At 52.6% G+C, this 25,351-nt stretch overlaps 1 protein-coding gene across 1 annotated transcript in view; it reads right to left on the reverse strand.

Moving 5' to 3' along the window:
* The window catches only part of tp53bp1 (tumor protein p53 binding protein, 1), a 40,708-nt gene extending 15,363 nt beyond the window's left edge, over nucleotides 1-25,345 (reverse strand). Inside the window, exons 1-11 of the mRNA XM_085972372.1 lie at nucleotides 25,304-25,345; nucleotides 21,567-21,787; nucleotides 18,059-19,604; nucleotides 16,289-16,405; nucleotides 14,138-14,347; nucleotides 12,883-12,931; nucleotides 10,202-10,294; nucleotides 3,534-4,221; nucleotides 2,893-3,045; nucleotides 1,871-2,184; nucleotides 350-514 (exon numbers count right to left, since the gene is read on the reverse strand). Of these exons, the coding sequence (XP_085828498.1) occupies nucleotides 350-514; nucleotides 1,871-2,184; nucleotides 2,893-3,045; nucleotides 3,534-4,221; nucleotides 10,202-10,294; nucleotides 12,883-12,931; nucleotides 14,138-14,347; nucleotides 16,289-16,405; nucleotides 18,059-19,604; nucleotides 21,567-21,776 (3,545 nt within the window). The 5' untranslated portion in view covers nucleotides 21,777-21,787; nucleotides 25,304-25,345. The remainder of the gene's footprint in view (nucleotides 1-349; nucleotides 515-1,870; nucleotides 2,185-2,892; nucleotides 3,046-3,533; nucleotides 4,222-10,201; nucleotides 10,295-12,882; nucleotides 12,932-14,137; nucleotides 14,348-16,288; nucleotides 16,406-18,058; nucleotides 19,605-21,566; nucleotides 21,788-25,303) is intronic.
* Nucleotides 25,346-25,351: the final 6 nt, after the last annotated feature.

The raw sequence follows: 25,351 nt of genomic DNA on the forward strand, positions 1-25,351 counted from the left end.
CTCGAGGGGCCGTGTGGCGGAGCAGGCTCGAGGGGCCGTGTGGCGGAGCAGGCTCGAGGGGCCGTGTGGCGGAGCAGGCTCGAGGGGCCGTGTGGCGGAGCAGGCTCGAGGGGCCGTGTGGCGGAGCAGGCTCGAGGGGTCGTGTGGCGGAGCAGGCTCGAGGGGCCGTGTGGCGGAGCAGGCTCGAGGGGCCGTGTGGCGGAACAGGCTCGAGGGGCCGAATGGCCGACTCCTGCTCCTAATTCTTATGTTCAAAGCGCAAAAGGAGCCACGGTGCCAACACCGTTGACCGAAAGTACTCCATCTCCCGAGGACTGGCATTCCCAAGTTCCCCAACCGCCCTGCTTACCTCCCAACTAAAGATCTGATTGGCGGCCGTCCTCTTTTCCCCCTGCCCCGGGGTGCGGGGCTTTTCGGAGTCAGTTTGTGGCTCAGTGAGGTCTCTTCCGTCTCTGCCACTCCAGATAGCGGATGTTTAGAGGGAGACCAATATTGGGCTCCAATCTTCCGAGGGCTAAAAAAAAACAAAGAAACAAATCAAAAAGATGGGAGTTACAGGCAAAAAATAATCACAGGCAGATCGATTCTGGACAAGTGCTTATTATTAAAGAGCCACTCACCCAGGCCGGCAGGTGTAGTAACTCCTCCCAACCACCGAGTGGCTCAACGAGCTGGACATCAGCCACTCGCGCCTTGGGAATGAGGTTCAAGTCCAGCCCAGAACCAATCGTTAGAGGCTTCTCTGTAAGAAGTCTCATGACAACTAAAATAGGCAACCCAACCACGGCACAAAGCTGCCCCGGATTGACGGTCTCGCAGAGAGAGGCCACAGGAGTGACACTTAAAACAATGTCACAGAAGGGCGCACACATTGGAGGTTGGGACCAAGACATGCACAGTGTAGAAAGAGCATTACTCTGTATCTAACCCGTGCTGCACCTGCCCCGGGAGTGTTTGATGGGAGTGTAGAGGGAGCTTTACTCTGTATCTAACCCGTGCTGTACCTGCCCCGGGAGTGTTTGATGGGACAGTGTAGAGGGAGCTTTACTCTGTATCTAACCTGTGCTGTACCTGTCCTGGGAGTGTTTGATGGGACAGTGTAGAGGGAGCTTTACTCTGTATCTAACCCGTGCTGCACCTGCCCCAGGAGTGTTTGATGGGACAGTGTAGAGGGAGCTTTACTCTGTATCTAACCCGCGCTGTACCTGTCCTGGGAGTGTTTGATGGGACAGTGTAGAAGAAGCTTTACTCTGTATCTAACCCGTGCTGTACCTGTCCTGGGAGTGTTTGATGGGACAGTGTAGAGGGAGCTTTACTCTGTATCTAACCCGTGCTGTACCTGCCCCAGGAGTGTTTGATGGGACAGTGTAGAGGGAGCTTTACTCTGTATCTAACCCGTGCTGTACCTGCCCTGGGAGTGTTTGATGGGGCAGTGTAGAGGGAGCTTTACTCTGTATCTAACCCGTGCTGTACCTGCCCCAGGAGTGTTTGATGGGACAGTGTAGAGGGAGCTTTACTCTGTATCTAACCCGTGCTGTACCTGCCCCGGGAGTGTTTGATGGGACAGTGTAGAGGGAGCTTTACTCTGTATCTAACCCGTGCTGTACCTGCCCTGGGAGTGTTTGATGGGACAGTGTAGAGGGAGCTTTACTCTGTATCTAACCCGTGCTGTACCTGCCCTGGGAGTGTTTGATGGGGCAGTGTAGAGGGAGCTTTACTCTGTATCTAATCCGTGCTGTACCTGCCCTGGAACCTCACCCAGCACAGGTTTGCAATGGGGAGGAGATAAACAAGGATCACAAGTCCCACCATCGCGTCACCAACACAAGCCCCATCCTTGACCCTCCCGCTCGGCAGTGTTGGCCCCCACCTGAGTTTAGACTGGATGCCTCTGCCAATGGGCACGACGAACTCCCGAGGATCCGCCCCTCCGTTCTTCCCTCTGGTGGCACCTCCGCCCCTTCCCCGCTCGTGCGAGGCGGGGCCTCCTCCCCCGCTGCTGCTGCTGCTGTGCGCCAGCGACATGATGCTGCTGGTCCCGCTGGAGGCCCGCAGTAAGCTGGAGGCTTTCGAGGAGAAGGAGCTGATGTCCCCCAAGTCGCCAGAGGTCATGGACCCCGTGGCCCGAGATGGAGAGACCTCGTTCTCGTATTCCCTGCATTCCACCACTGGTTCCTCACTCTCCTACGAAACAAAACATACACAACACAGACAGAGAGGGGGCAGCGTTGACAATTCCTCTGGTCTAAGTTGAGATCTATCATTTATTTGCAGTACTCAGCTGTGCCTCAGTGGGCAGCACTCTCACCTCCGAGTCAGGAAGGTTGTGGGTTCAAGCCCCACTCTAGAGACTTGAACACATAATCTAGGACAACACTCCAGTACAGTACTGAGTGAGCGCCGCACTGTCGGAGGGGCATTGCTGAGGGAGCGCCGCACTGTCGGAGGGGCAGTGCTGAGGGAGCGCCTCACTGTTGGAGGGGCAGTGTTGAGGGAGTGCTGCACTGTCGGAGGGGCAGTACTGAGTGAGCGCCGCACTGTCGGAGGGGCAGTACTGAGGGAGCGCCGCACTGTCGGAGGGGCAGTGCTGATGGAGCGCCGCACTGTCGGAGGGGCAGTGCTGAGGGAGCGCCTCACTGTTGGAGGGGCAGTGTTGAGGGAGTGCTGCACTGTTGGAGGAGCAGTACTGAGGAAACGCCGCACTGTCGGAGGGGCAGTACTGAGGGAGCGCCGCACTGTCGGAGGGGCAGTACTGAGGGAATGCTGCATTGTCGGAGGGGCATTACTGAGGGAGTGCTGCACTGTTGGAGGGGCTGTACTGAATATTACTGCCCTTACTATTAATACTAACCCCAACAATAGATCCCCACCACACCCTCGATCGGTTCTCACCTCGGTCACTTTGCGCTCCACTTCCTTCCCGTCCATGTAGTAAACATCGGTGATGATCCGGGTCAGCACGGTGCGCACCTCGCGGATGGTCCGGACGTGTCTGCGCAGGAGCCGCCCTGGCGGAGGGGGCGGCAGCTCCAGCTCCTCGTCCTCCTTCATCGAAAAACACACGTCAGCGCGGCCGTTTAAAGAGACAGAACATTAACTGGAATACGCAGGGTAAACCCAGAGCGCAGCACCAGGTGATCGCAGCTTACAAATCAACGAGAAGTGGTTTGAAGACAGCTATTACAGGAGCTGGGTTGTTTTTACTCAGTGTAAAATGTTTGGAACAATTTGTAAAAATATTCAAAATGAAGCTGTATCAAATGGGAGTTAGAACACCAGAGGGAGGGGCTTCGATGGGAGAGTTTGGACACCAGAGGGAGGGGCTTCGATGGGAGAGGTAGGACACCAGAGGGAGGGGCTTCGATGGGAGAGTTAAGGTACCAGGGGGTTGGATGAGAGAGTTATGGATGACTGCAATAGATCAATCATATACAGATTCTGGATGGATTGGGCTCATGACTTTCTCTCACTCCAGGCTTTGCGTTTCACAGGCAGGACACAACGCCCGTCAAAGTAAGAGAAGGGGCGAGTACCTGACTGTGAAGGGAGTCCGTGTCTCGATCATCTGCTCCCTGGTTTGCGTGGAAGGAAGTGCTCCTCGACCGCATTTGGGGTTTCCCGGAAGTCCCTTCCGTCTGCACCATGGCGTCCCGAGATGGAAGCTTGCTACTTTCCTCCGGTCTTGCACTGCCGATGCTGCTGCTGGTCTGAGTGGCAGCGTGCGTGACGCTAAAGTCCGCCGGGCATTCGGGAACCCCACCGCGCCCGCGAGGTTGCACGGCCCGCGCGCTCGCTTTGCCCTCGGCCGCCCCCCTCTCCGCGGGGTTAGCCAGTGGCGTCTTCTTCTTGTCTTCAGGGCAGGCCCGCGGGGTCTCGCCGGCCTCCAGAGTCCTCTCTTGAGCCGCGCGGTCAGCATCGCTCCCGCCTTTGGCCGACCCTTGACCGCAGGCTACCACGTCCAATTCCATGGCCTCTTCCTCGCTTTCCCCTGTGCTCCCAGCGGAAGGCTTGCCGGCGCCTGATGCTGGCATGGACTCCTCGGGAGTCTCCCCGACTTCCTCTTCCTCCTCCTCCTCCTCCTCGTCCTTTGGCGGCGTCTGGCTGATCAGGATATGGCGCCGCGCCCACTGCTTCGCCCGCGGTTGGCGCTGCCAAGTCTTGCGCTCTTCGCAAGCTTCCTCGGCCTCTTCCTCGGTGCTGGGGAGGTTGTAAGGGTCACTTCTGGAAAAAATGGAATCAGCAACAAGACCGAATGAAAGAGATTTTTTTAAATTTTACGCAGTGAGTTGTTGTGATCTGGAACGCGCTGCCTGAAAGGGCGGTGGGAGCAAATTCAATAATAACTTTCAGAAGGGAATTGGATAAATACTGGAAAAGGAAAAATCTGCAAGGTTATGGGGAAAGAGCAGGGGGGAGTGGGACTAATCGGAGAGCTCTTTCAAAGCGCCGGCACAGGCATGATGGGACGAATGGCCTCCTCCTGTACTATCTGATTCTATTTTGTGATACTGGGCTACACACAGATCTGGGAGGACCCAGGCGGTCAGTGTTGAACTTGCTTATCTCCGAGCAATGTCAACATGGAGCCTGGGCTAGGGAAGGAAAAAAAAAAATCACATCTCTGATCCCAATCCAGCGACACCTCCCAGACAGTGATTGCCGTGGCTCAGTGGGCAGCACCCTCGTCTCGGAGTCAGAAGGTTGTGGGTTCAAGTCCCACTCCAGAGACATGAGCACAAAAATCCAGGCCGACACTCCAGTGCAGTGCTGAGGGAGCGTCGCACTGTCGGAGGGGCAGTACCGAGGGAGCGCCGCACTGTCGGAGGGGCAGTACTGAGGGAGCGCCGCACTGTCGGAGGGGCAGTACCGAGGGAGCGCCGCACTGTCGGAGGGGCAGTGCTGAGGGAAAAAAGCGCAGCTAAAAAAGATCAAGTTTACTTCAGAAACAAACACTAAACGGCTATTAGTAAACGTCCTATTTGCACCTGGGTGAGGGTTAATCTCCTCGGTCCCATATTCATCACAAGACAGTGAATGAGACCATCAGAACTTGCAACTGGTCCAGTTTATTTCAGTTTCTCGTCTACTTTTAAGATGGAGTTAAAACATTTTCCCTCCCTGGAGAAACACGTCTCACAGATTCCAATATGAAGAGACGTCGACCGCAGGCTGGAAAGCGAGCGAGCTCAACAGTTACAGACTGAGGTGCGCAGGGTTAATGCAAACTGTGTGTCCTGTGCAGATATCCGAGATAATTCAGCAGGTGACACTGACACAAACCCTCCTCAGAATGGGCAGTCGCGGCAAACCAGTGGTTATTTTTGCAATCATTCTCCCCGCATTCCTGTTTTGCCTCCAATCTTGTCCCTTGAGTATAGGAGATTGAGGGAGGGGGTTGCTCTGATCAAGGTGTTTAAAATGTTAACAGGATTCTGGGCACCGCACTGCAGGAAAGATCTATTGGCCTTGGAGGGAGTGCAGCACAGATTCACCAGAATGATACCGGGGCTTAGAGGACAAGGGCAGCAGGCGCACGGGGAACACCACCACCTCCAAGTTCCCCTCCAAGTCACACACCATCCTGACTTGGAAATATATCGGCTGTTCCTTCATCGTCGCTGGGTCAAAATCCTGGAACTCCCTCCCTAACAGCGCTGTGGGAGCACCTTCACCACACGGACTGCAGCGGTTCAAGGCAGCGGCTCACCACCACCTTCTCAAGGGGCAACTAGGGATGGGCAATAAATGCTGGCCTTGCCAGCGACGCCCACATCCCTGGAACAAATAATAAAAATTCCGAGGAATGCTGCATAAACTTGGGTTTAACTCCCTGGAGTTTAGAAGGTTGAGGGGTGATCTGACCGAGGTGTTTAAAATGTTAACCGGATTCAATAGGGTCGATATAGAGAAACTATTTCCTCTGGTGGGGGGTGGGGGGGCGGGGAATCAAGAACAAGGGGACGGAATCTTAAAATTAGAGCCAGGCTATTTAATAGTGAAATCAGGAAGCATTTTTTCCCCCCACACAGGGTAGAGGAAATCTCCCCCAAAATACTATGGATGCTGCGGGTCAATTTGGGCTTTTAATACAGAGATTGATAGATTTTTTAGAAGTCAAGGGGATCGAGGGATTACGGAACTAAGGCAAGTAAATGCAGTTAAGATACAGATCAGCCATGATCTAATGGAATGGCGGAGTGGCTCGAGGGGCTGAATGGCCTACCTCTACATTCCCCTTCTCTCCTGAAGGTGCTGATTTAATGCGGGAAACATAGAAAAATAGGACCAGGAGTCGGCCCTTCGAGCCTGCTCCGCCATTCACTATGATCATGGCTGATCCTCTATCTCAATACCATATTCCCGCTCTCTCCCCATACCCCTTGATGCCTTTTGTGTCTAGAAATCTATCTATCTCCTTCTTAAATATATTCAGTGACTTGGCCTCCACAGCCTTCTGTGGTAGAGAATTCCACAGGTTCACCTCTGAGGGAAGAAATTTCTCCTCATCTCAGTCCTAAATGTCCTACCCCGTATCCTGAGACTGTGACCCCTCGTTCTAGACACCCCCCAGCCAGGGGAAACATCCTCCCTGCATCCAGTCTGTCTAGCCCTGTCAGAATTTTATACGTTTCAATGAGATCCCCTCTCATTTTTCTAAACTCCAGTGAATACAGGCCGAGTCGACCCAATCTCTCCTCATACGACAGTCCTGCCATCCCAGCAATCAGTCTGGTGAACCTTCGCTGCACTCCCTCTATGGCAAGTATATCCTTAGAGGGAGTACGGGTTCAACAGACACCGGCAATCACTGGCTACCTTGTCCTTTCATCGCATACCAGCTTCAAACAGCCCGACCCTCTCCTCACCCTCAATGTCCCCACACACACACACGCGCGCGCACACACACACACGCCACACACACACCCTCTCGTTATGGCAGAGCCCACCAGAAGCAGAAACCATGGCTTATTCATCCCTTCCCTGGGCCTAAAAGGCAAAGAGGCCAGATTTAGAATCACTACCTCAATTCCGTCAGAAGAGGGGTAAAAAATTTGAAAGGTGGGGAGTGGTGGGGGCAATGTTCCCTATAAGCGGCGCTTTGTTCTGCGGGGCCTGTTTCTTTGCGCGGCCCCTTTAAGTTTCTGCGCAAGCGCGGTTTTTAGTGTAGAAGCCGGTGAGCGGCCAGCGCGCGGGGCCTTGCAGATGACCGCGAGGCCACATGTGCGCAGCTTAGCGGGAACATTGGCGGGGGGGGGGGGGGGGGGGGGGTGATGGTCCCCCCGAAACAGCATTAAAAACCCACGCAAAGCAAGGTCCCACATATTATCCGTGTGTGCTGAATTAGCTGTAGTACCGTTACACTCCTACAGGTGGCACAGCTGGGAGCTTTAGGCTTGTGGCCCAAGTACTGGGACTGCACCAGGCCTGAGCAAATATTCATTTCAAAAATATTTAAAGATAATCATTTTCTTGTTTTTAATTTTTTTTTATAAATGTAAAAGCTGTCGGGGGTGGGGGGGGGGGGTGGGAATTACGGCAATTCTTATAGAATCATAACGACACAGAAGGAGGCCATTCGGCCCATCGAGTCCGTGCCAGCTCTCTGTAGAGCGATCCAGACAATCCCATTCCCCCGCTCTATCCCCGCAGCCCTGCATTTATTGCCCAGCCCTTAATGGCAGCTGAGCACGCAAGGCGATTTAAAACCCGTCAGTTCTGTCCCATCAAAACATTCCCAGCTATTGGCACTAGGAATAACAACAGAAAACGCTGGGAAAACTCAGCAGGTCAGGCAACATCCGTGGAGAGAGAAACCGAGTTAACGTTTCGGGTCAAAACCCTTCTGTCAGCTCGCATTGGCGGCAAATGCCCGCAGGCCATATGGGTAGTGGGCTTGTAGGGGGCTTGTAGGGGGCGCGGAGGGGGGAACGCGGGGGAAGCTCACAGTCGCTCCCCGATCCGGTCGCTTCCCACCAGATGGTGCACCGACGGCCGCTGTCGGGAGCTGCAGCACCTGAACTGCCATCAATTCCACACAAAACTAAAAGGCTCGAGAGCAGCGACGTCATGGGGACGCCACCCCTTCCCAAGCCGCCCCCCCATCCGGTCTTGGAAATATAAATCGGCCGTTCCTTCAAAACCCTGGAGTACCCTCCCCCCAACGGCGTCTTCACCGCACGGACTGCGCGGGCGGTTCAAGGCGGCGGCTCGCCACCACCTTCTCCAAGGGGCGAGCAGGAGCGGGGCAATAAATGCCAGCCTTGCCAACAAACCGCGCACCGCCCCGAGAAGGAATACAGAAAACAAAATCTGGGTCAGTCCTGGACTGGGTGCGGGGCCCAGAGCCGCAGCGGGTGTGGAGTTTGCCACGGAGCCAATGGAAACATGGCATGTCTGGTCACCTCTCCGGCTGGCTGCGAGGGCGGGGCAACAGGTCGCACAACTGTGGAGTGTTTCATTTCAGAGCAGCGGGGAAGCGGACACCTTTAGTGAGACTGCAGAGGCCCTCTTTCAAAAAAAAAAAAATCTGTGCCCGTCGAATTTAATAAAGAAAGGAAACAGGATTCATTTTTTTCTCCTCGTCTCGTGTTGCCTTTGAACTGCAGGAGCCCAGGGCATGGTGTTCTGTTACAGAACCTTTCACAACAAACTCACCTTCAACTGGAGCGGACACTGTTGCATAGCAACTCCACCTATTTGACCTAGAAAGCTTACTCATGCGTTTTATTTCAATCAAACAGCTTGCCACTAAACACGGCACCGGAGCGGAAATGGTCAAATTAAAATAAATCAGGTTTCTGCTCATTAAAATTATACCCATTTACATTTCAATATCTATAATCCGTACTTTCATTCAACAGGTTGCAACGCACTCCTGGCTGGCCTCCCACATTCCACCCGGCGTAAACTTGAGGTCATCCAAAACTTGGCTGCCCGTGTCCTAACTCGCACCAAGTCCCGTTCGCCCATCACCGCCCCCCCCTGTGCTCGCTGACCTACATTGGCTCCTGGTGAAGCAGCGCCTTGATTTTAAAATTCTCATCCTTGTTTTCAAATCCCTCCATGGCCCTCGCCCCTCCCTATCGCTGTAACCTCCTCCAGCCCCACAACCCAGAGATATCTGCGCTCCTCTAATTCTGCCCTCTTGAGCATCCCTGATTATAATCGCTCAACCATTGGTGGCCGTGCCTTCTGTTGCCGAGGCCCTAAGCTCTGGAATTCCCTCCCTAAACCTCTCCGCCTCTCTCTCCTGAAGGTAAGCATGCAGGTGCAGCAGGCGGTTAAGAAGGCAAATGGTATGTTGGCCTTCATAGCGAGAGGATTCGCGTACAGTAGCAAGGATGTCTTGCTGCAGTTGTACAGGGCCGTGGTGAGACCACACCTTGAGTATTGTGTGCAGTTTTGGTCGCCTTATCTGAGGAAGGATGTTCTTGCCATGGAGGGAGTGCAGCGAAGATTCACCAGGCTGATACCTGGGATGGCAGGAATGACTACGAGGAGAGATTGGGTCGATTGGGCTTGTACTCGCTGGCGTTTAGAAGAATGAGAGGGGATCTCATCAAAACTTATAAAGTTCTAACAGGACTAAACAGACTAGATGCAGGAAGGATGTTCCCGATGGCGGGGGAGTCCAGAACCAGGGGTCACAGTCTAAGGATAAGGGGTAAGCCATTTTGGGCAGAGATGAGGAGGAATTTCTTCACCCAGAGAGTGGTGAACCTGTGGAATTCTCTACCACAGAAGGCAGTTGAGGCCAATTCATTAAATATATTCAAGGAGTTGGATATATTTCTTAAGGCTAAAGGGATCAAGGGATATGGGGAGAAGGCAGGGACAGGGTACTGAGTTTGGATGATCAGCCATGATCGCATTGAATGGCGGAGCAGGCTCGAGGGGCCGAATGGCCTACTCCTGCTCCTATCTTCTATGTTTCTGTTTCTATGTTTCTCCTCCTTTAAGACGCTCCCTAAAACCTACCTCTTTGACCAAGCTTTTGGTCACCTGTCCTAATTTCTCCTTATGTGACTCTGTCAAATTTTGTTCGATTTGACTCCAGTGAGGCGCCTTGGGACGTTCCACTGCGTTAAAGGCGCTATATAAATGCACGTTGTTGCTGTTGTTGTTCAGCCAATTAAGAGGCACTTCCACCCCACCCCACCCCACCCCCCCCCCCCACCTCAACTAAATAAAATAAACTTACCTAAAGGGGGTGGTAGCTTCGTCCTGTTCTTTCGCCTCAGTTTCTCGCCTCACCTCACAGACCCGACTGAACACAGATTGGCTTTTCACCGCACTGCAAACGTAGAAACTGCCGAGAGTTAGAAACCGCCAACCAGTCTAGTCCCAGTTACACGGAGAAAGTGCTTCAAGCAACCGTTCCAATCTGGAACTAATACATCAAACTGATCACGCTTTGGGAATCGCAAGATGTGTACGGAAAAGGAAGGCCATTCGGCCCCTCTTGTCATGCCTCAGCCCTGGCTCAGCTGTAGCCTCGGAGTCAGAACGTTCCGGGTTCAAATCCCGCACCACACACTCCAGAACACAAAAATCCAGGCCGACACTCCCAGGGCATTGTTGAGGGAGCGCCGCATTATCGGAGGGGCAGTGCTGAGGGAGCGCCGTACTGTCGGAGGGTCAGTACTGAGGGAGTGCCGCACTGTCGGAGGGGCAGTGCTGAGGGAGCACCGCACTGTCGGAGGGTCAGTACTGAGGGAGCGCCGCACTGTCGGAGGGTCAGTACTGAGGGAGCGCCGCACTGTCGGAGGGTCAGTACTGAGGGAGCGCCGCACTGTCGGAGGGGCAGTACTGAGGGAGCGCCGCACTGTCGGAGGGGGCAGTACTGAGGGAGCGCCGCACTGTCGGAGGGTCAGTACTAACGGAGCGCTGCACTGTCAGAGGGGCAGTACTGACGGAGCGCCGCACTGTCGGAGGGTCAGTACTGAGGGAGCGCCGCACTGTCGGAGGGGCAGTACTGAGGGAGCGCCGCACTGTCGGAGGGGCAGTACTGAGGGAGCGCCGCACTGTCGGAGGGTCAGTACTGACGGAGCGCTGCACTGTCGGAGGGGCAGTACTGAGGGAGCGCCGCACTGTCGGAGGGGCAGTACTGAGGGAGCACCGCACTGTCGGAGGGGCAGTACTGAGGGAGCGCCGCACTGTCGGAGGGGCCGTCTTTCAGATGAGACTTTAAACCGAGGCCCCCCGTCTGCCCTCTCGAGTGGAGGTAAATGAATCCGTATTCTGAAGAAGAGCAGGGGGAGTTCTCCCCGGTGCCAATATTTACACCTCAATCAACATCACTAAAAACAGATGATCTGGTCATTTATCTCATTGCTGTTTGTGGGAGCTTGCTGTGCACAAATTGGCAGCCGCGTTTCCTACATTACATCAGTGACTAGACTTCAAAAGTACTTCATTGTCTGTGAAGCGCTTTGGGACATCCTGAGGTCGTGAAAGGCGCGATATAACTTTCTTTTTTTAATAAATGCTTTACTTGTGTCATTGTGACACAGAATGGGGGCGGGGCAAAGGGTTCATTTGTTCTGATGTGGGGGTGTCCAGTAACAGCGTGCATTTATATAGCACCTTAGAGAAACGTTATAAGGCGCTTTGCGCAGGTGTAATGGAATAAACGGATGCCGAGATCCAAGGAGATCACAATAGGAGCGGGTGGGGGGGGGGGGTTGAAGTGACCAAAAGCTTGGTCGAAGAGGCAAGCCGCTGTTCAGCCACACAGAATTCAGTCTGCAGTGTACTGGGCGAGGAGTGGGATGTGGAGGAAAGCACCCCTATGGGGCGGGAAAGAATTCTCAGGAAAAATGCTAGACCCCCCTCCCCATCCCACCAAACCGTTCCAGACACCAGGAGAGAAAGGGGAAGAATTTTACATCAAAAAAAACATTTTCAAAAAATTGTGCACGATAATTTCAAGAAGGCAATCACGCCACATCAACAGACTGAGAATACGGTGCATTACCAGTGAATTGGGGGTAGAATCTATTGCCGCAAAATACAATACAGACATAAGGCTAATGAGACCATTAAAAATGCAAACCGAGCACTGGGGGTCATTTCTAGAGGGAGAGAATTCAAAAGCAGAGAAGTGATGTTAAACTTGTATCGAACCTTGGTTAGACCACACCTGGAGCACTGGGCACCGTGTAAGGACATCCTGAGGCCATGAAAAGCGCTATACAAATGCCAGTCTTTCTTTAATAAACATGCTGGGGTTCTTTTCTCTAATAAAGAGGTTGATAGAGGTCTTTAAAATTATGAAGTGCTTCGATAGGGTCGACGTAAAGAAGATGATTCGACTTGTGGGGAGTCTAAAACTAGGGGCCATAAATATTAGTCACTAATAAATCCAATAGGGAATTCAGGAGAAACTTCTTTACCCAGAGAGTGGTGAGAATGTGGAACTCGCTACCACAGGGAGTGGTTGAGGCGAATAGTATAGATACATTTAAGGGGAAGCAAGATAAATACATGAGGGAGAAGGGAATAGAAGGAAATACTTATAGAGTGAGGTGAAGAGGGGAGGGAGGAAGCTCGTGTGGAGCATAAACGCTGGCACGGACCAATTGGGCCGAATGGCCTGTTTCTGTGCTGTACATTCTGGGTATTTCTATATTTGGTTAATTGTAGGGCAACAGGTGAAACCAATCCACAAAAACACAGAGCAAAGGGAAGTAAATAAATTCAATCTGTACAGGCCCAAAAGTGTCGCCAACACAAAGGTTTCTCAATCTGACAGAAAAAAGCATCTTGCAGCAGATTAGAAACTCGTTCTCTGCAAACACGGAGTTGAAATGTTGAAGGGAGGTATAATGGCCCAGCCACTGATGCGGCTGAGTAGAGTGCAGAAAGAGAAGGCCCCGTTACCTGGCAACCGCTTCAGCAGCAGATGTTTGTACTCCTGCCAGGACAGGCTCTGCGAAGGGAAAATGAAAAGGGCAAATATTATTCCACACAAGCATTCGTCTGACTCGGGAATGAAACATTACCACAGTGAGGGCCAGAGAGACAGAGAGAGAAAACACAACGGGAGCATTGTTTTCTCTACAGACCAATGACGAACAGCTGAGCAACGAAAGCAGTGAACAGACACGATGTCCACCTTCTGGGAGGAAGAATGGTCAGCGCTCCAATTCCCTCACGGTGACCGGAATGAAGTCAACAATTAAGCAGGGGGTCCTCCCACTAGCAATGGTGGACTGGAGATGTGCGAAAGGTACATTATAAAATATCACACGAGCCAGAAACAGGCCAAAATACCCGCACCGCTGTCTCCGTTACAGCCATATGTTCATCGCTAAAGTGACAAATTTAAACCTCCCTCGGCCCAGAAAAGGTATTACAGGGGAGGAAGGTGCCAAGTTCAATCCTTTGCACCCCCCCTCTCCTGGTGTGTGTGTGTGTGTGTGTGTGTGGACGTGTGTGTGCGCACACGCGTGTGTACACGTACGTATACGTGTGCGCGCGTACGTGTACACGTGTCTGTGTGTGTATATACGTGTGTATACGTGTCTGTGTGTATATACGTGTGTGTATATACACGTGTCTGTGTATATACGTGTGTGTGTGTGTGTGCGTGTCTGTGTGTGTGTATACATGTCTGTATATATATATATATATATACACACACACACACACACACACACGTGTCTGTGTGTGTATACGTGTCTGTGTATATAATATATATATATATATACATACACACACACGTGTGTGTGTGTGTGTATATATACGTGTGTCTTTGTGTATACGTGTGTGTGTGTATACGGGTCCAGACGTGTGTGTTTGTGTATACATGTGTGTATGTATACGTGTCTGTGTATACACACGTGTGTGTGTGTGTGTGTGTGTGTGTATACGTGTCCAGATGTGTGCGCACGCGTTTGTATTTGCACGTGTTATGTGTGTCTGTATGAGCGTGCGTGTAGTTCGGGTGAGGACAGCATTGGGTGACCAGTGAGGCCCTCCACAGTCCAGCAGCCTGCTTGCCTAATGGCCACTTGTTGTGAAGTGCCAGAGGGCACTCGAACCCCAGTCGGAGTCGGAGCCACTTCAGAAGAGATGGGGAGGGATTTTTAAAAAAGGTGCAAACAATGGATTAACATTTTCCCCGTGGTCTTACTTTCCAGGCTGAAGAGGCCGGAATGGCGGTCCTCCTCATGCACTGGAGTCTCCAGCCTCATTCGCAGGCATAGTTTGCCATCGTCCGCTGAGACAGCGAGGGACTCGGGACTCGAGGCTCCGTGCTCACTTTCCTCTGCTACAACGTCACTGGTTCCCATGGCATTCTCTGGCGTGACGTCACCGGTTGCCATGGCGCGGTCTTCAAGCTCTGCACAGCAGTGGGACAGAGAGAAAAGAGAACATTCGATTTTAGCACAAATGTGGATTGGAGTCATCGCCCATTTAAAGTGGAACTTCCGCAAACTCTCTCATTAGCTGTTGTAGTCAACGCAATGGCTACAGTGACTCCAGTTATGTTCCTTCTCCTTCAACTTCACAAACAAAAGGTGATGTCGTCACAGTGCTAGCTGTAACTCAGTGGGTAGCACTCTCGCCTCTGAGTCAGAAGCTTGTGGGTTCAAGTCCCACTCCAGAGACTTGAGCACATAAAGCTAGGCTGACACTCCCAGGGCAGTGCTGCACTGTCGGAGGTGACGTTAAACCGAGGCCCCGTCTGCTCTCTCAGGTGGACGTTAATGATCCCATGGCACTATTTCGAAGAGCAGGGTAGTTCTCCCCGGTGTCCTGGCCAATAATTATCCCTCAATCACACAAGCATTCGTCTGACTCGGGAATGAAACATTACCACAATGAGGGCCAGAGAGACAGAGAGGGGAAACACAACGGGAGCATTGTTTTCTGTACAGACCGCATGCCGAACAGCTGAGCAACGAAAGCAGTGAACAGACACAATGTCCACCTTCTGGGAGGAAGAACGGTCAGAGCTCCAACGCTCCAATTCCCTCGCGGTGACCGGAATGAAGTCAACAATTAAGCAGGGGCTCCTCCCACTAACAATGGGACTAAAAACAGACAGAGGTCCGGGGAGAACTACCCTGCTCTTCGAAATAGTGCCATGGGATCATTAACGTCCACCTGAGAGAGCAGGCGGGGCCTCGGTTTAACGTCACCTCCGACAGTGCAGCACTGCCCTGGGAGTGTTTGATGGGACAGTGTAGAGGGAGCTTTACTCTGTATCTAACCCGGGCTGTACCTGCCCTGGAAGTGTTTGATGGGACAGTGTAGAGGGAGTTTTACTCTGTATCTAACCCGTGCTGTACCTGCCCTGGGAGTGTTTGATGGGACAGTGTAGAGGGAGCTTTACTCTGTATCTAACCCGTGCTGTACCTGCCCTGGGAGTGTTTGATGGGTCAGTGTAGAGGGAGCTTTACTCTGTATCTAACCCGTGCTGTACCTGCCCTGGGAGTGTTTGATGGGACAGTGTAGAGGGAGCTTTACTCTGTATCTAACCCGTGCTGTACCTGCCCCGGGAGTGTTTGATGGGACAGTGTAGAGGGAGCTTTACTCTGTATCTAACCCGTGCTGTACCTGCCCTGGGAGTGTTTGATGGGACAGTGTAGAGGGAGCTTTACTCTGTATCTAACCCGTGCTGTACCTGCCCTGGGAGTGTTTGATGGGAGTGTAGAGGGAGCTTTACTCTGTATCTAACCCGTGCTGTACCTGCCCTGGGAGTGTTTGATGGGACAGTGTAGAGGGAGCTTTACTCTGTATCTAACCCGTGCTGTACCTGCCCTGGGAGTGTTTGATGGGAGTGTAGAGGGAGCTTTACTCTGTATCTAACCCGTGCTGTACCTGCCCTGGGAGTGTTTGATGGGACAGTGTAGAGGGAGCTTTACTCTGTATCTAACCCGTGCTGTACCTGCCCTGGGAGTGTTTGATGGGACATGTTGAAAAGGTTCGATAGGGTAGAGAGGTTTCCAATTGCGGGAGCAGACCAGAACTTGGGCCCACAAATATAAGATAGTCATTAATAAATCCAATAGGGAATTCAGGAGAAGATTCTTTACCCAGAGAGTGGTGAGAATGTGGAACTCGCTCCCACAGGGAGTGGTTGAGGCGAATGGCACAGATACATTTAAGGGGAAGCAAGATAAACACATGAGGGAGAAAGGAATAGAGGGTTCTGTTGAGATGACGATGGGTGGGAGGAGGCTGGTGTGGAGCAGAAACACCGGCACGGACCAGTTGGGCCGAAGGGCCTGTTCCTGTGCTGTAAATTCGATGCAAGACTATGCAACTCAGAACCTACCAATAGGAGTGCTGTGCCTTGGGCCTTGCTTCAACTTGCCAATCAGAGGAGGGGTAGCACTGGTTATGGGCTGGATAACATCGCCTTCCTTAGGCAGAGTGAAGTGGAATGGGATTTCTGGGGAGGGGGAAAGAAAAACACATTAAAGATTCATAAATCAACGTGAAAGGAGAACTGCTACATCAATGGCGGCAACTGGGCCGAAGATTCCAACAGCAGCCGGAGTCCATCGTTGCCTCCAACATGTTTCTCTTCTCGTTACCTTTCCTTATTTTAGCGACCGGATTCCATGGAGTTCCACCCAAACACAACACACGGCGACATTTTCTCATGGCCTCCAACTAACCAACTCTCTTCCCCACCCGCCCCCTCCTCCCCTCCCTAAAGACTCCCGCTCGTACTGGGGTCGTGGCCCCCAGAGGCTCGGGTACCTCAGTATTTGGCCATTCTTCATGGGTGAGCGTAGGCACTTGGGGGATTGGGGGGGGGGGGGGGGGGGGGAAAAGAGTCAATTTTAAGCCAAGTCGCCGGGCAGGAACCCCAAGGGTTCGAGTGGAGCGGCGGGTTTGCACCCGGTCTCGTATTGGTCTTTGTGGAGTTCAGTGGGGTGTAGAATCAGGCGGGCCGTAAAACCGGCATCGCACCCGATCCAGTCAGGATCCCGACGGACAGGTTTAGCTTTAAACCGCCCCATCAGCAGGCCGCGGCCATCGAAGGCATCATAACCAAGGCCAATCCTGATCTTGGCCACTACCTACACCACCCCCCCCTTTGGGAGCGGGTGCGGGGGTCACTCGATAGTGAACAGGAATGGCGGTTTATTTTCCCCCTTCCTTGCGCTAGAATTCGGAGGTTGCTGCAGCGCCACCTCCCCTACAGCCGAAATCGGCCAACTCAACACTCGACTGGTAACCAAACCTGGGACTTCACCCCATCTCCATACCTTAGGCCCACCAGCAAGTTCACCAACCCACGAGAGCTCACGGCAGGATTGCTTTAAAAATAGACAATTCAGAGAAATACAATTGCAACCAGTCAGATGAAATACATTCTGGACCCAGTGCCGCAGCTTCAGAAAATCTGCGGTCTGGTCACAAGATGGTGGAAAGGTCATCTAACTAACCATGAAGCACGGGAACAGATTACAGCTCCTTCTAAAATACTCCGTACGACAAGACAGCCCGCTCCTCCAGCCAACTCGAGTTGACATTACAGGTAGCTCCGCTCTCCCAGTTAAAATCAGAGCAAGAGATTCCCATCTCTTCTCCCCCTCCACATCCCAAGGTGGGTGGGAGGGGAAGAGGGAGAGAGGGTTGAAGCTATCCTATCACTCTTCCCTGCCTGCCTACAATCTCCATGCATCACCCAAGCACAGTGACATGAATCAGTCATTCATGAAAGAAAGACTTATGAAATAATACTGAGCGGCCTGCGGGTGGCGCTGTCCAGGGAGAGTATAAATACTCGGGCACGGGCCCAGCTTGCGCAGGACATTCTTAACAGGAACTAGTGAAGGACACAACTAGACCTCCATGTTGTGAAACAGTTGATTAAAGCTGTTTAACGCTTAGACCAAGTGCCTAGTAGTTTTCTTACATCACGCAGGGTCTTAATTTATCTCACCGCCTCCTCTACTCTTTCCACCCATGGTGCTGCCCTGCAAACCCTACTTGGCCTCTTCACCCTGAGCTTCTCAACAACGCAAGTACATTTCTCCAGCCTTGAATCTAATATTACAACATCCACAATCGTCACTATCTTGGGTCTCACCAGAGTACCCACCGCCAGAACTGTCAGAGAGGCTCTTCACCGACGGCTCAGATTGCTGAAGATCTTCAGCTCCTCGGTTCTGAATCTGTGCATCAGGTTCCAACTGACTCGTTTCCTTTGGCTTTGGGGTTCCCGTCGACAGGTCAACACTGCTGGGTTTTGGTAATTCCTCAACATCCTGTTGGTGGTTCTGTCCTCCCAAGACCTTTGGCTCTTGTCGTGGAGTTCCTTCACTGTGGTTGCCCAAGTTCTTCTGCTCCTTAAAGGTCTTCTGGTCTTCAGGTTGCATCTTGACAACCAGTTCCGCTTGGAGGTCCCTTCCCGGGTCTGTTACATCACCGCCTTGCAACGCTACCGGGTGGGCATCGGCTGTAGAACCTTCCTGGTCTCCTGAAGACACCACGCAGATTTTCTCAGAAGATTCTGAAACCTTCTCTTGGCTCGCCACTGGTTTCTGTTGTGCCGCGCTGATCAGTTCCTCATCTTTCTTCGGACCCTCACCAATTGCCACATAGCTCTCTGAAGCATTTTCTTCCTCAGTGCAAAGATCTTTGCTTCCCAAACTTTCTGAACCTGTAACACAAGGATGCTCAGGCTGGGAACTATCTGGATTTGCAAGTAGAGGAGTCCTCTCTTCACTGGAGATTCCCTTTAACACAATGTCAGATGATTCACTGATGTCCTGCTCCATTGGCTCTTCCTCTTCCTTTGGCTGTGCTTCTTTACGGATAGTTGCTGATTGCGTTTGGCTTTGTGAAACTTCAAGATTTAAAGAGGCTTCTTGGATCACACCGTTACCCTCCTCTTTTGGAGGAGCTTTTATCGCATATAAATCAAGACCCAAATGCTCACGCTTCTCACTCTGGGTCCCAGGTACATCCTCTGCCTCATCCATTGGCATCTCATTAACAATCTTTTCTTTCACTATTAATATGTCCTTGGGCAAATCCACGTGTTCTTGGGAAGGAGCGCTCAGATGAAGAAGACTCAACGACTCTTGAGACTGAGGTGACGGCACAGCCGGGTGACCGGATAGCTCGGGTCCTCTTAATACTTCACCTGCATTCTCTTCATCCTCACTACATTTAGCTTCTGGTTCAACACTAGGTCCTTCAAAAGCATCTTCACCAGAAGCTTCAGAAACGCAAGAGGTCTTTGCTTGACTTTCCTCCGTTAATCGGAGATGAATACTATGGGCTTCGTCCAGCTGACCTTCCTCGGCGGTTTCCGCAGCGTCTCCTTCTTCAACTTGCGTTGCTTGGCTGTCCTCTTCAGCCGAGGGCAGATTTTCATCCGTTTCCATTGGCTGCGTCCATTCACTGACGGACAGCTTCAAGTCGAAAGGCTCCCCTGCCCCCTCTTCCGGTTCGTCTGTTCCGATATCCAATCTCTCCTTCGATTCCATGCCTTGCTTCTCTCCCTCCGTCTCCTTGTCCGGTAGTCCCTCGGGCGGCTTTGAGGGACTCTCTGTTTGAACTCGGGCAGATTTAACCCCTTCATCGCTGCTGGTATTTTCTGTCAGGCTTGGTGTGGGCATAAAAATATCCTTCAAGAATAAAAAAGAAAGTTTTGTAGTGGTGAATATTTCACTGGACAAACAAATCAGTAACTCAGAAAATGTCATCTGATAAACAAATGCAACAAAAGATCAACGGTCCCCAAAATAAACAGAATAAAAAAGACTTGCATTTCTCCAGCGCCTTTCACGACCTCAGGACGTCCCAAAGCGCTTTACAGCCAATGAAGTACGTTTTGAAGTGGAGTCACTGTTGTAATGTAGGAAACGCAGCAGCCAAATTGCGCCCAGCAAGCTCCCACAAACAGCAATGTGATAATGACCAGATCATCTGTTTTTAGTGATGTTAATTGAGGGATAAATATTGGCCCCAGGGCACCAGGGAGAATTCCCACTGCTCCTCTTCGAAATAGTGCCCTGGGATCTTTTACATCTACCTGAGAGAGAGCAGACGGGGCCTCGTTTTAATGTCTCATCCGAAATACGGCGCCACTGACAGTGCGGCACTCCCTCAGCACTGCACTGGGAGTGTCAGCCTAGCTTCTGTGCTTAAGTCTCTGGAGTGGGACTTGAACCCACAACCTTCTGACTCTGAGGCAAGAGAGAGTGCTGCCCACTGAGCCAATATTGTCAGAATATTGCAGGGTTCCTCACCCTCAGTTGGTAGCATTGTAGCCTCGGAGTCAGAAGGTCGTGGGTTCAAGTCCCCACTCCAGAGACTTGAGCACAAAATCCAGGCCAACACTCCAGTGTAGCACCGAGGGAGCGCCGCACTGTCGGAGGGGCAGTGCTGAGGGAGCGCCGCACTGTCGGAGGGGCAGTGCTGAGGGAGCGCCGCACTGTCGGAGGGGCAGTGCTGAGGGAGCGCCGCACTGTCGGAGGGGCAGTGCTGAGGGAGCGCCGCACTGTCGGAGGGGCAGTGCTGAGGGAGCGCCGCACTGTCGGAGGGGCAGTGCTGAGGGAGCGCCGCACTGTCGGAGGGGCAGTGCTGAGGGAGCGCCGCACTGTCGGAGGGGCAGTGCTGAGGGAGCGCCGCACTGTCGGAGGGGCAGTGCTGAGGGAGCGCCGCACTGTCGGAGGGGCAGTGCTGAGGAAGCGCCGCACTGTCGGAGGGGCAGTACTGCTGCACTGTCCGAGGGGCAGTGCTGAGGGAGTGCCACACTGTCGGAGGGGCTGTACTAAGGGAGCGCTGCACTGTCGGAGGTTTCGATGAGACGTTAAACCGAGGCCCCGTCTGCTCTCTCATGTGGACGTAAAAGATCCCATGGCCACTATTAATGTGCAAATCGCCCAGCGGCTTGTGGTGAGGGAGAGATACCCCGTGAGTTGCGAATCGCCTCAAGTTGCTGGGCGATTTGCGCCGTTCCGCCATTAGCCTCGCAAAAATGGCAGCTCGTCCTCAACCTCCCCGCAAGCGTCAATAAAGTGCTGCATTTGTGCCGTAAATATGAATTAAACTCACCGCGGAAAGTGAGGGCTGGTGCTCAACGGGACCCTTATAATGACTAGATTCATGTGTTCCTGCAATGCCACACGACCTCTCCGGCCCAGGAAAGGGAAACTGGAGCGGGGGGGGGGGGGGGGGGGGGGGAGTCTAACTAGAGGAATCTCTTTTTTATCCGGCACCAACGGGACCGGCGTGGTGCCGGTTGATCAAAAAGTCCCGATTACAGAGAGGTATACTTACCAAGGTACAAGAGCCCCGTACACGGCCACAGATACAGGAGCCCCGGTTACACGGCCACAGATACAGGAGCCCCGGTTACACGGCCACAGGTGCAGGAACCCCAGTTACACGGCCACTAATATATAGCAAGATTTACCTGAACCTACTCCTGAATGTTGCCGGTTAAGAGAGATTTCCCGATATTTGGGTGCCGGTTAAAAGAGAGTTTCCTGTAACGGGGCTAGCCACAAGATGTCCCGCTCCAGCAGATTCTGGGACATCGAGTCTCGTTAAAAAGCCGACACTAAAGTATCCCGAACACTTACATGGGAAAAATCCGGCAGTGTTGGCACTGGAATCAGTTGTCCGGCAGTGAATGCGGGAGTTGCCGCCGACACCGGTGTTGAGGCCTGCGGGCGCCGGAGGGGAGCACGCTCAGTCCCGTCTGCAGCCTCGTCCATTTCCATTGGCTCCTCATCCTCACATGGTGCCTTTCCCGATTGGATGGCGTCTGCGAGCGGCAGAGAGGTATCCATTGGCTCCTCCCCTAGAGAGAAATCAGGCCAAAAATTGATCACAGCCGTCTTCTCAAACTCTGCTCACTTGCTCTTTCCCAAACGCAATCTGATTCTATGAATTTTCAACAACGGTAGTTTTTATTTCAGATCTCCCAACATTATTTACACTTTATCCCACTATTTAATCTTCTCTGAAACTCTATGTAACCCGTGCTGTACCTGCCCTGGGAGTGTTTGATGGGACAGTGTAGAGGGAGCTTTACTCTGTATCTAACCGTGCTGTACCTGCCCTGGGAGTGTTTGATGGGACAGTGTAGAGGGAGCTTTACTCTGTATCTAACCCGTGCTGTACCTGCCCTGGGAGTGTTTGATGCGACAGTGTAGAGGGAGTTAAAATAAGCTTTATAATAATTTAATAATCACCCTCACTACTCCAGTGTTACATAACTAGTGCAAAGACGAACTGAATGAAGTTCAACACCTAACCACTAGTCTGTGGCACTACACAGAGAGCGAGGAACACGAGGGGCAGCAACTTAAATTTCAAACTGAATACGTGAATGGACCAGAACGGCACATGTACTGTTGGTCCCTTGCAACCAGGCCAAGTGCATCGCACACTCATAGCCCAAGTGCAAGTACAACGTACTGAACTAAGGCTGCTGCTCCCAATGGCTCAGTTAATAACTGCCCCGCCCAGCGTGGAACTGAGCTGTAGAGGCAACGTAGGTCCCCAGTCTCTGCCGCGTTAATTAACCCACAATAAGGAAAGCACATCACTGACCTCGGAGCCCCAGGACCAAGGAGGTGTAGAGTCAGTCAGTGTCCCTGCTCTTGAGCGCTACCCAGTGACTACTGCGCGTGGGAGCAAGGATCCGGGATCAACTATGATGCCTGTCACAGTCGACAATCCCACTGCCACTCACGGTCCAGCTTCACACAGGAATGGCCACTGGGGGCGGTGCTTCCCGGGAACGGCACCCCAGCAAGATGAGCGTGTTCAGGAAAGGGAGCCGTGGGGGTGGGGAAAATAATCAGAGGGGTAAATATGACTGAACGCCTACTCAGTATCTACATTACACAGTATTTACAGCACAGAAACAGGCCATTCGGCCCAACTGGTCCGTGCCGGTGTTTGTGCTCCACACGAGCCTCCTCCCACCCCTCATCATCTCACCCTGTCAGTATAACCTTCTGTTCCTTTCACCCTCATATACTGAGCTAGCTTCCTTTTAAATGCCTCTCTGCTATTCGCTTCAACCACTCCCTGTGGCAGCGAGTTCCACATTCTCACCACTCTCTGGGTAAAGAAGTTTCTCCTGAATTCCCGATTGGATTTATTGGTGACCATCTTTTATTGATGGCCCCTAGTTCTGGTCTCGCCCACAAGTGGAAACATCGTGTGATCTGGAATGCGCTTGCCTGAAAGGACGACGGGAGCAGATTGAATATTAGAGTCATAGGCCTAGAAATTCGGTATAGCCGCGTTTGGGCCGCTAGTCCTGGCGGTGCGCAGAGGCTAGTACCAGGCGCAATTTAGCGCCACCTAGCGCGATATTGGTTTGCAGCGCCCCTAAAGGTGATTGCGGCGCTGCACGCTACTCTTAAGGTGCTAATCCGGTGGCGCAACCCAATTTCGCGGCGGCGGGGCGCAGCGAGGGTGCTGTCAATAATCACTTTCCCTGAGACACACTGGCGCCGGCCAGCGCTTAAAGGGGCAGGTCAATTGGCATCACCAGACACACTCACTGCCTTGTAGGCCTTCAAAGCGGTGGGAGCCTACCTGTGGCGCACCAGCCTAGCAAGACATGGAAAGGGTGAGGCAGAGGGCGGAACGCCTCACTGATGGGGCATTGGATGCTTTGGTTGGCGCAGTGGAATCAAGGCCAAGGAAGATGGTCGGAATGTGATTTATGTTTTGGACAGTCTCCCGGGTGTGAGAGGCAGTTATGTGTCAGTGTATTAGTTTTGCTTTCTGTTGCCATAGCTTTCTCATGTTTGAAGGAACCACATTTTGTTTAATGAAACACTTTCTTCATTTACAATGGCCATGCCTGCTATTTACATGCATCTTGCCCTTCACAGGCTTGGGGGTATCAGAGCGGTTCCATTCCTGTTCTTGGAATGGCAGCAAGCATTCCGTGAGCGGGGCCTAGAAGCTACTTCTGATCAGCCTCTGATGCGCAGCCTGAGAAGAGTTGCTCGCGTAGAAGTTCAGGCCAGCAGGCACCTTCTCAGCCACCGACAGAGATGTCCTGCACCTTATCTGAGGCTGCAGATCTGGCTGAAGCAGCTGGCACAGCTCTGTCACCACCTCCTTTCTAAATCGCAGCCTTCTGACACACATGTTCATGTAGGAAAACTGCTGTCGGAAAACCCTGCCAGCGTAAGGTCTGCTGTGGCGACGCCTGTTGGCCCTCCTCCGTCTGGCCATGCCCGCCCCCCTCTCCCAGCATCTCAGTGCCCTTTCCAGATGATTCAGCAGCAGGACGTTCCCCTCCAATGCAGCCCCCATAATAAGTGCCCACAGGAAGGTTCCCCATTGTCAAGGCTCACCAACAGCAAGGTAATGGTCAGAAGGCTGAAGATTGTCTGCCTGCACTGGCTCAGTGGTCAAATGGCTCTCAGTGTGCAGCTCAGCAACTCTTTGTAGCTCTCGAGGAAGTTGTGCTCCAAAAATGGCTGCCGCTTTTAAACCACACCAGTCCCCTTTAAATAATGCTCCTCCAGCCCGAGAGCGACTTGGTAAGGTCCAGGTAAGCTGTCACTATTAGCGCCAGGCACTACGGAGGGGGGGCGCCACTGAATTTCCGGTCCGGGGCGTCCAAAAGGCGTTGCACACTCAAATGACGTCATAATCAGCCTGCGCCCATGAGCGGGCGCTAAGATTTAGCGCCGGCACTAAATGCCATGCTCAATATGGGGCGAGGTGCTAGGCGCCTTGCGCCCGCCCGGAAGTTGGCTAGTGCCCCACTTCTCGGCCTCTTTAGGCGTTAATCGGTGGCGCTAACAACCGAATTTCTCCCCCATAGAGTTATACAGCACAGAAAGAGGCCCTTCGGCCCATTGTGTCTGCGCCGGCCATCAAGCCCTGTCTATTCTAATCCCATTTTCCAGCATTTGGTCTGTAGCCTTGTATGCTATGGCGTTTCAAGTGCTCATCTAAATGCTTCTTGAATGTTTTGAGGGTTCCTGCCTCTACCACCCTTTCAGGCAGAGTTTCAAAAATGAATTGGGTCAATACTTGAAAGGGAAAGGTTTGCAGGGCTCTGGGGAAAGAGCGAGGTGGGGGGGGGGGGGGGAGGGGAGGACTAATTCGAGAGCTCTTTCAAAGAGCCGGCACAGGCACAAGGGGCCGAATGGCCTCCTTCTGTGCTGTATCATTCTATGAATCTGTGATCCTGTGTACGTCTACTCACTGAACTAATGAAGGCGCACAACTCAGGCCCACCCTAATGAACAGGGTGTGATATTTTCCAGGGTAAACACAGGACTAACACCACCGCCACCCCCCTCCCCTTCCCCCCCCCCCCCGGTGCCGTTACCTAATTCGCCTCCTTGCTCGGTCGGGCTGTTGGGAATGATGATGGGAG

This window comes from Somniosus microcephalus, chromosome 32, assembly GCF_052327205.1.
Source record: "Somniosus microcephalus isolate GS21.2 chromosome 32, FLI_Smic_1.0, whole genome shotgun sequence".
NCBI lineage: Eukaryota > Metazoa > Chordata > Chondrichthyes > Squaliformes > Somniosidae > Somniosus > Somniosus microcephalus.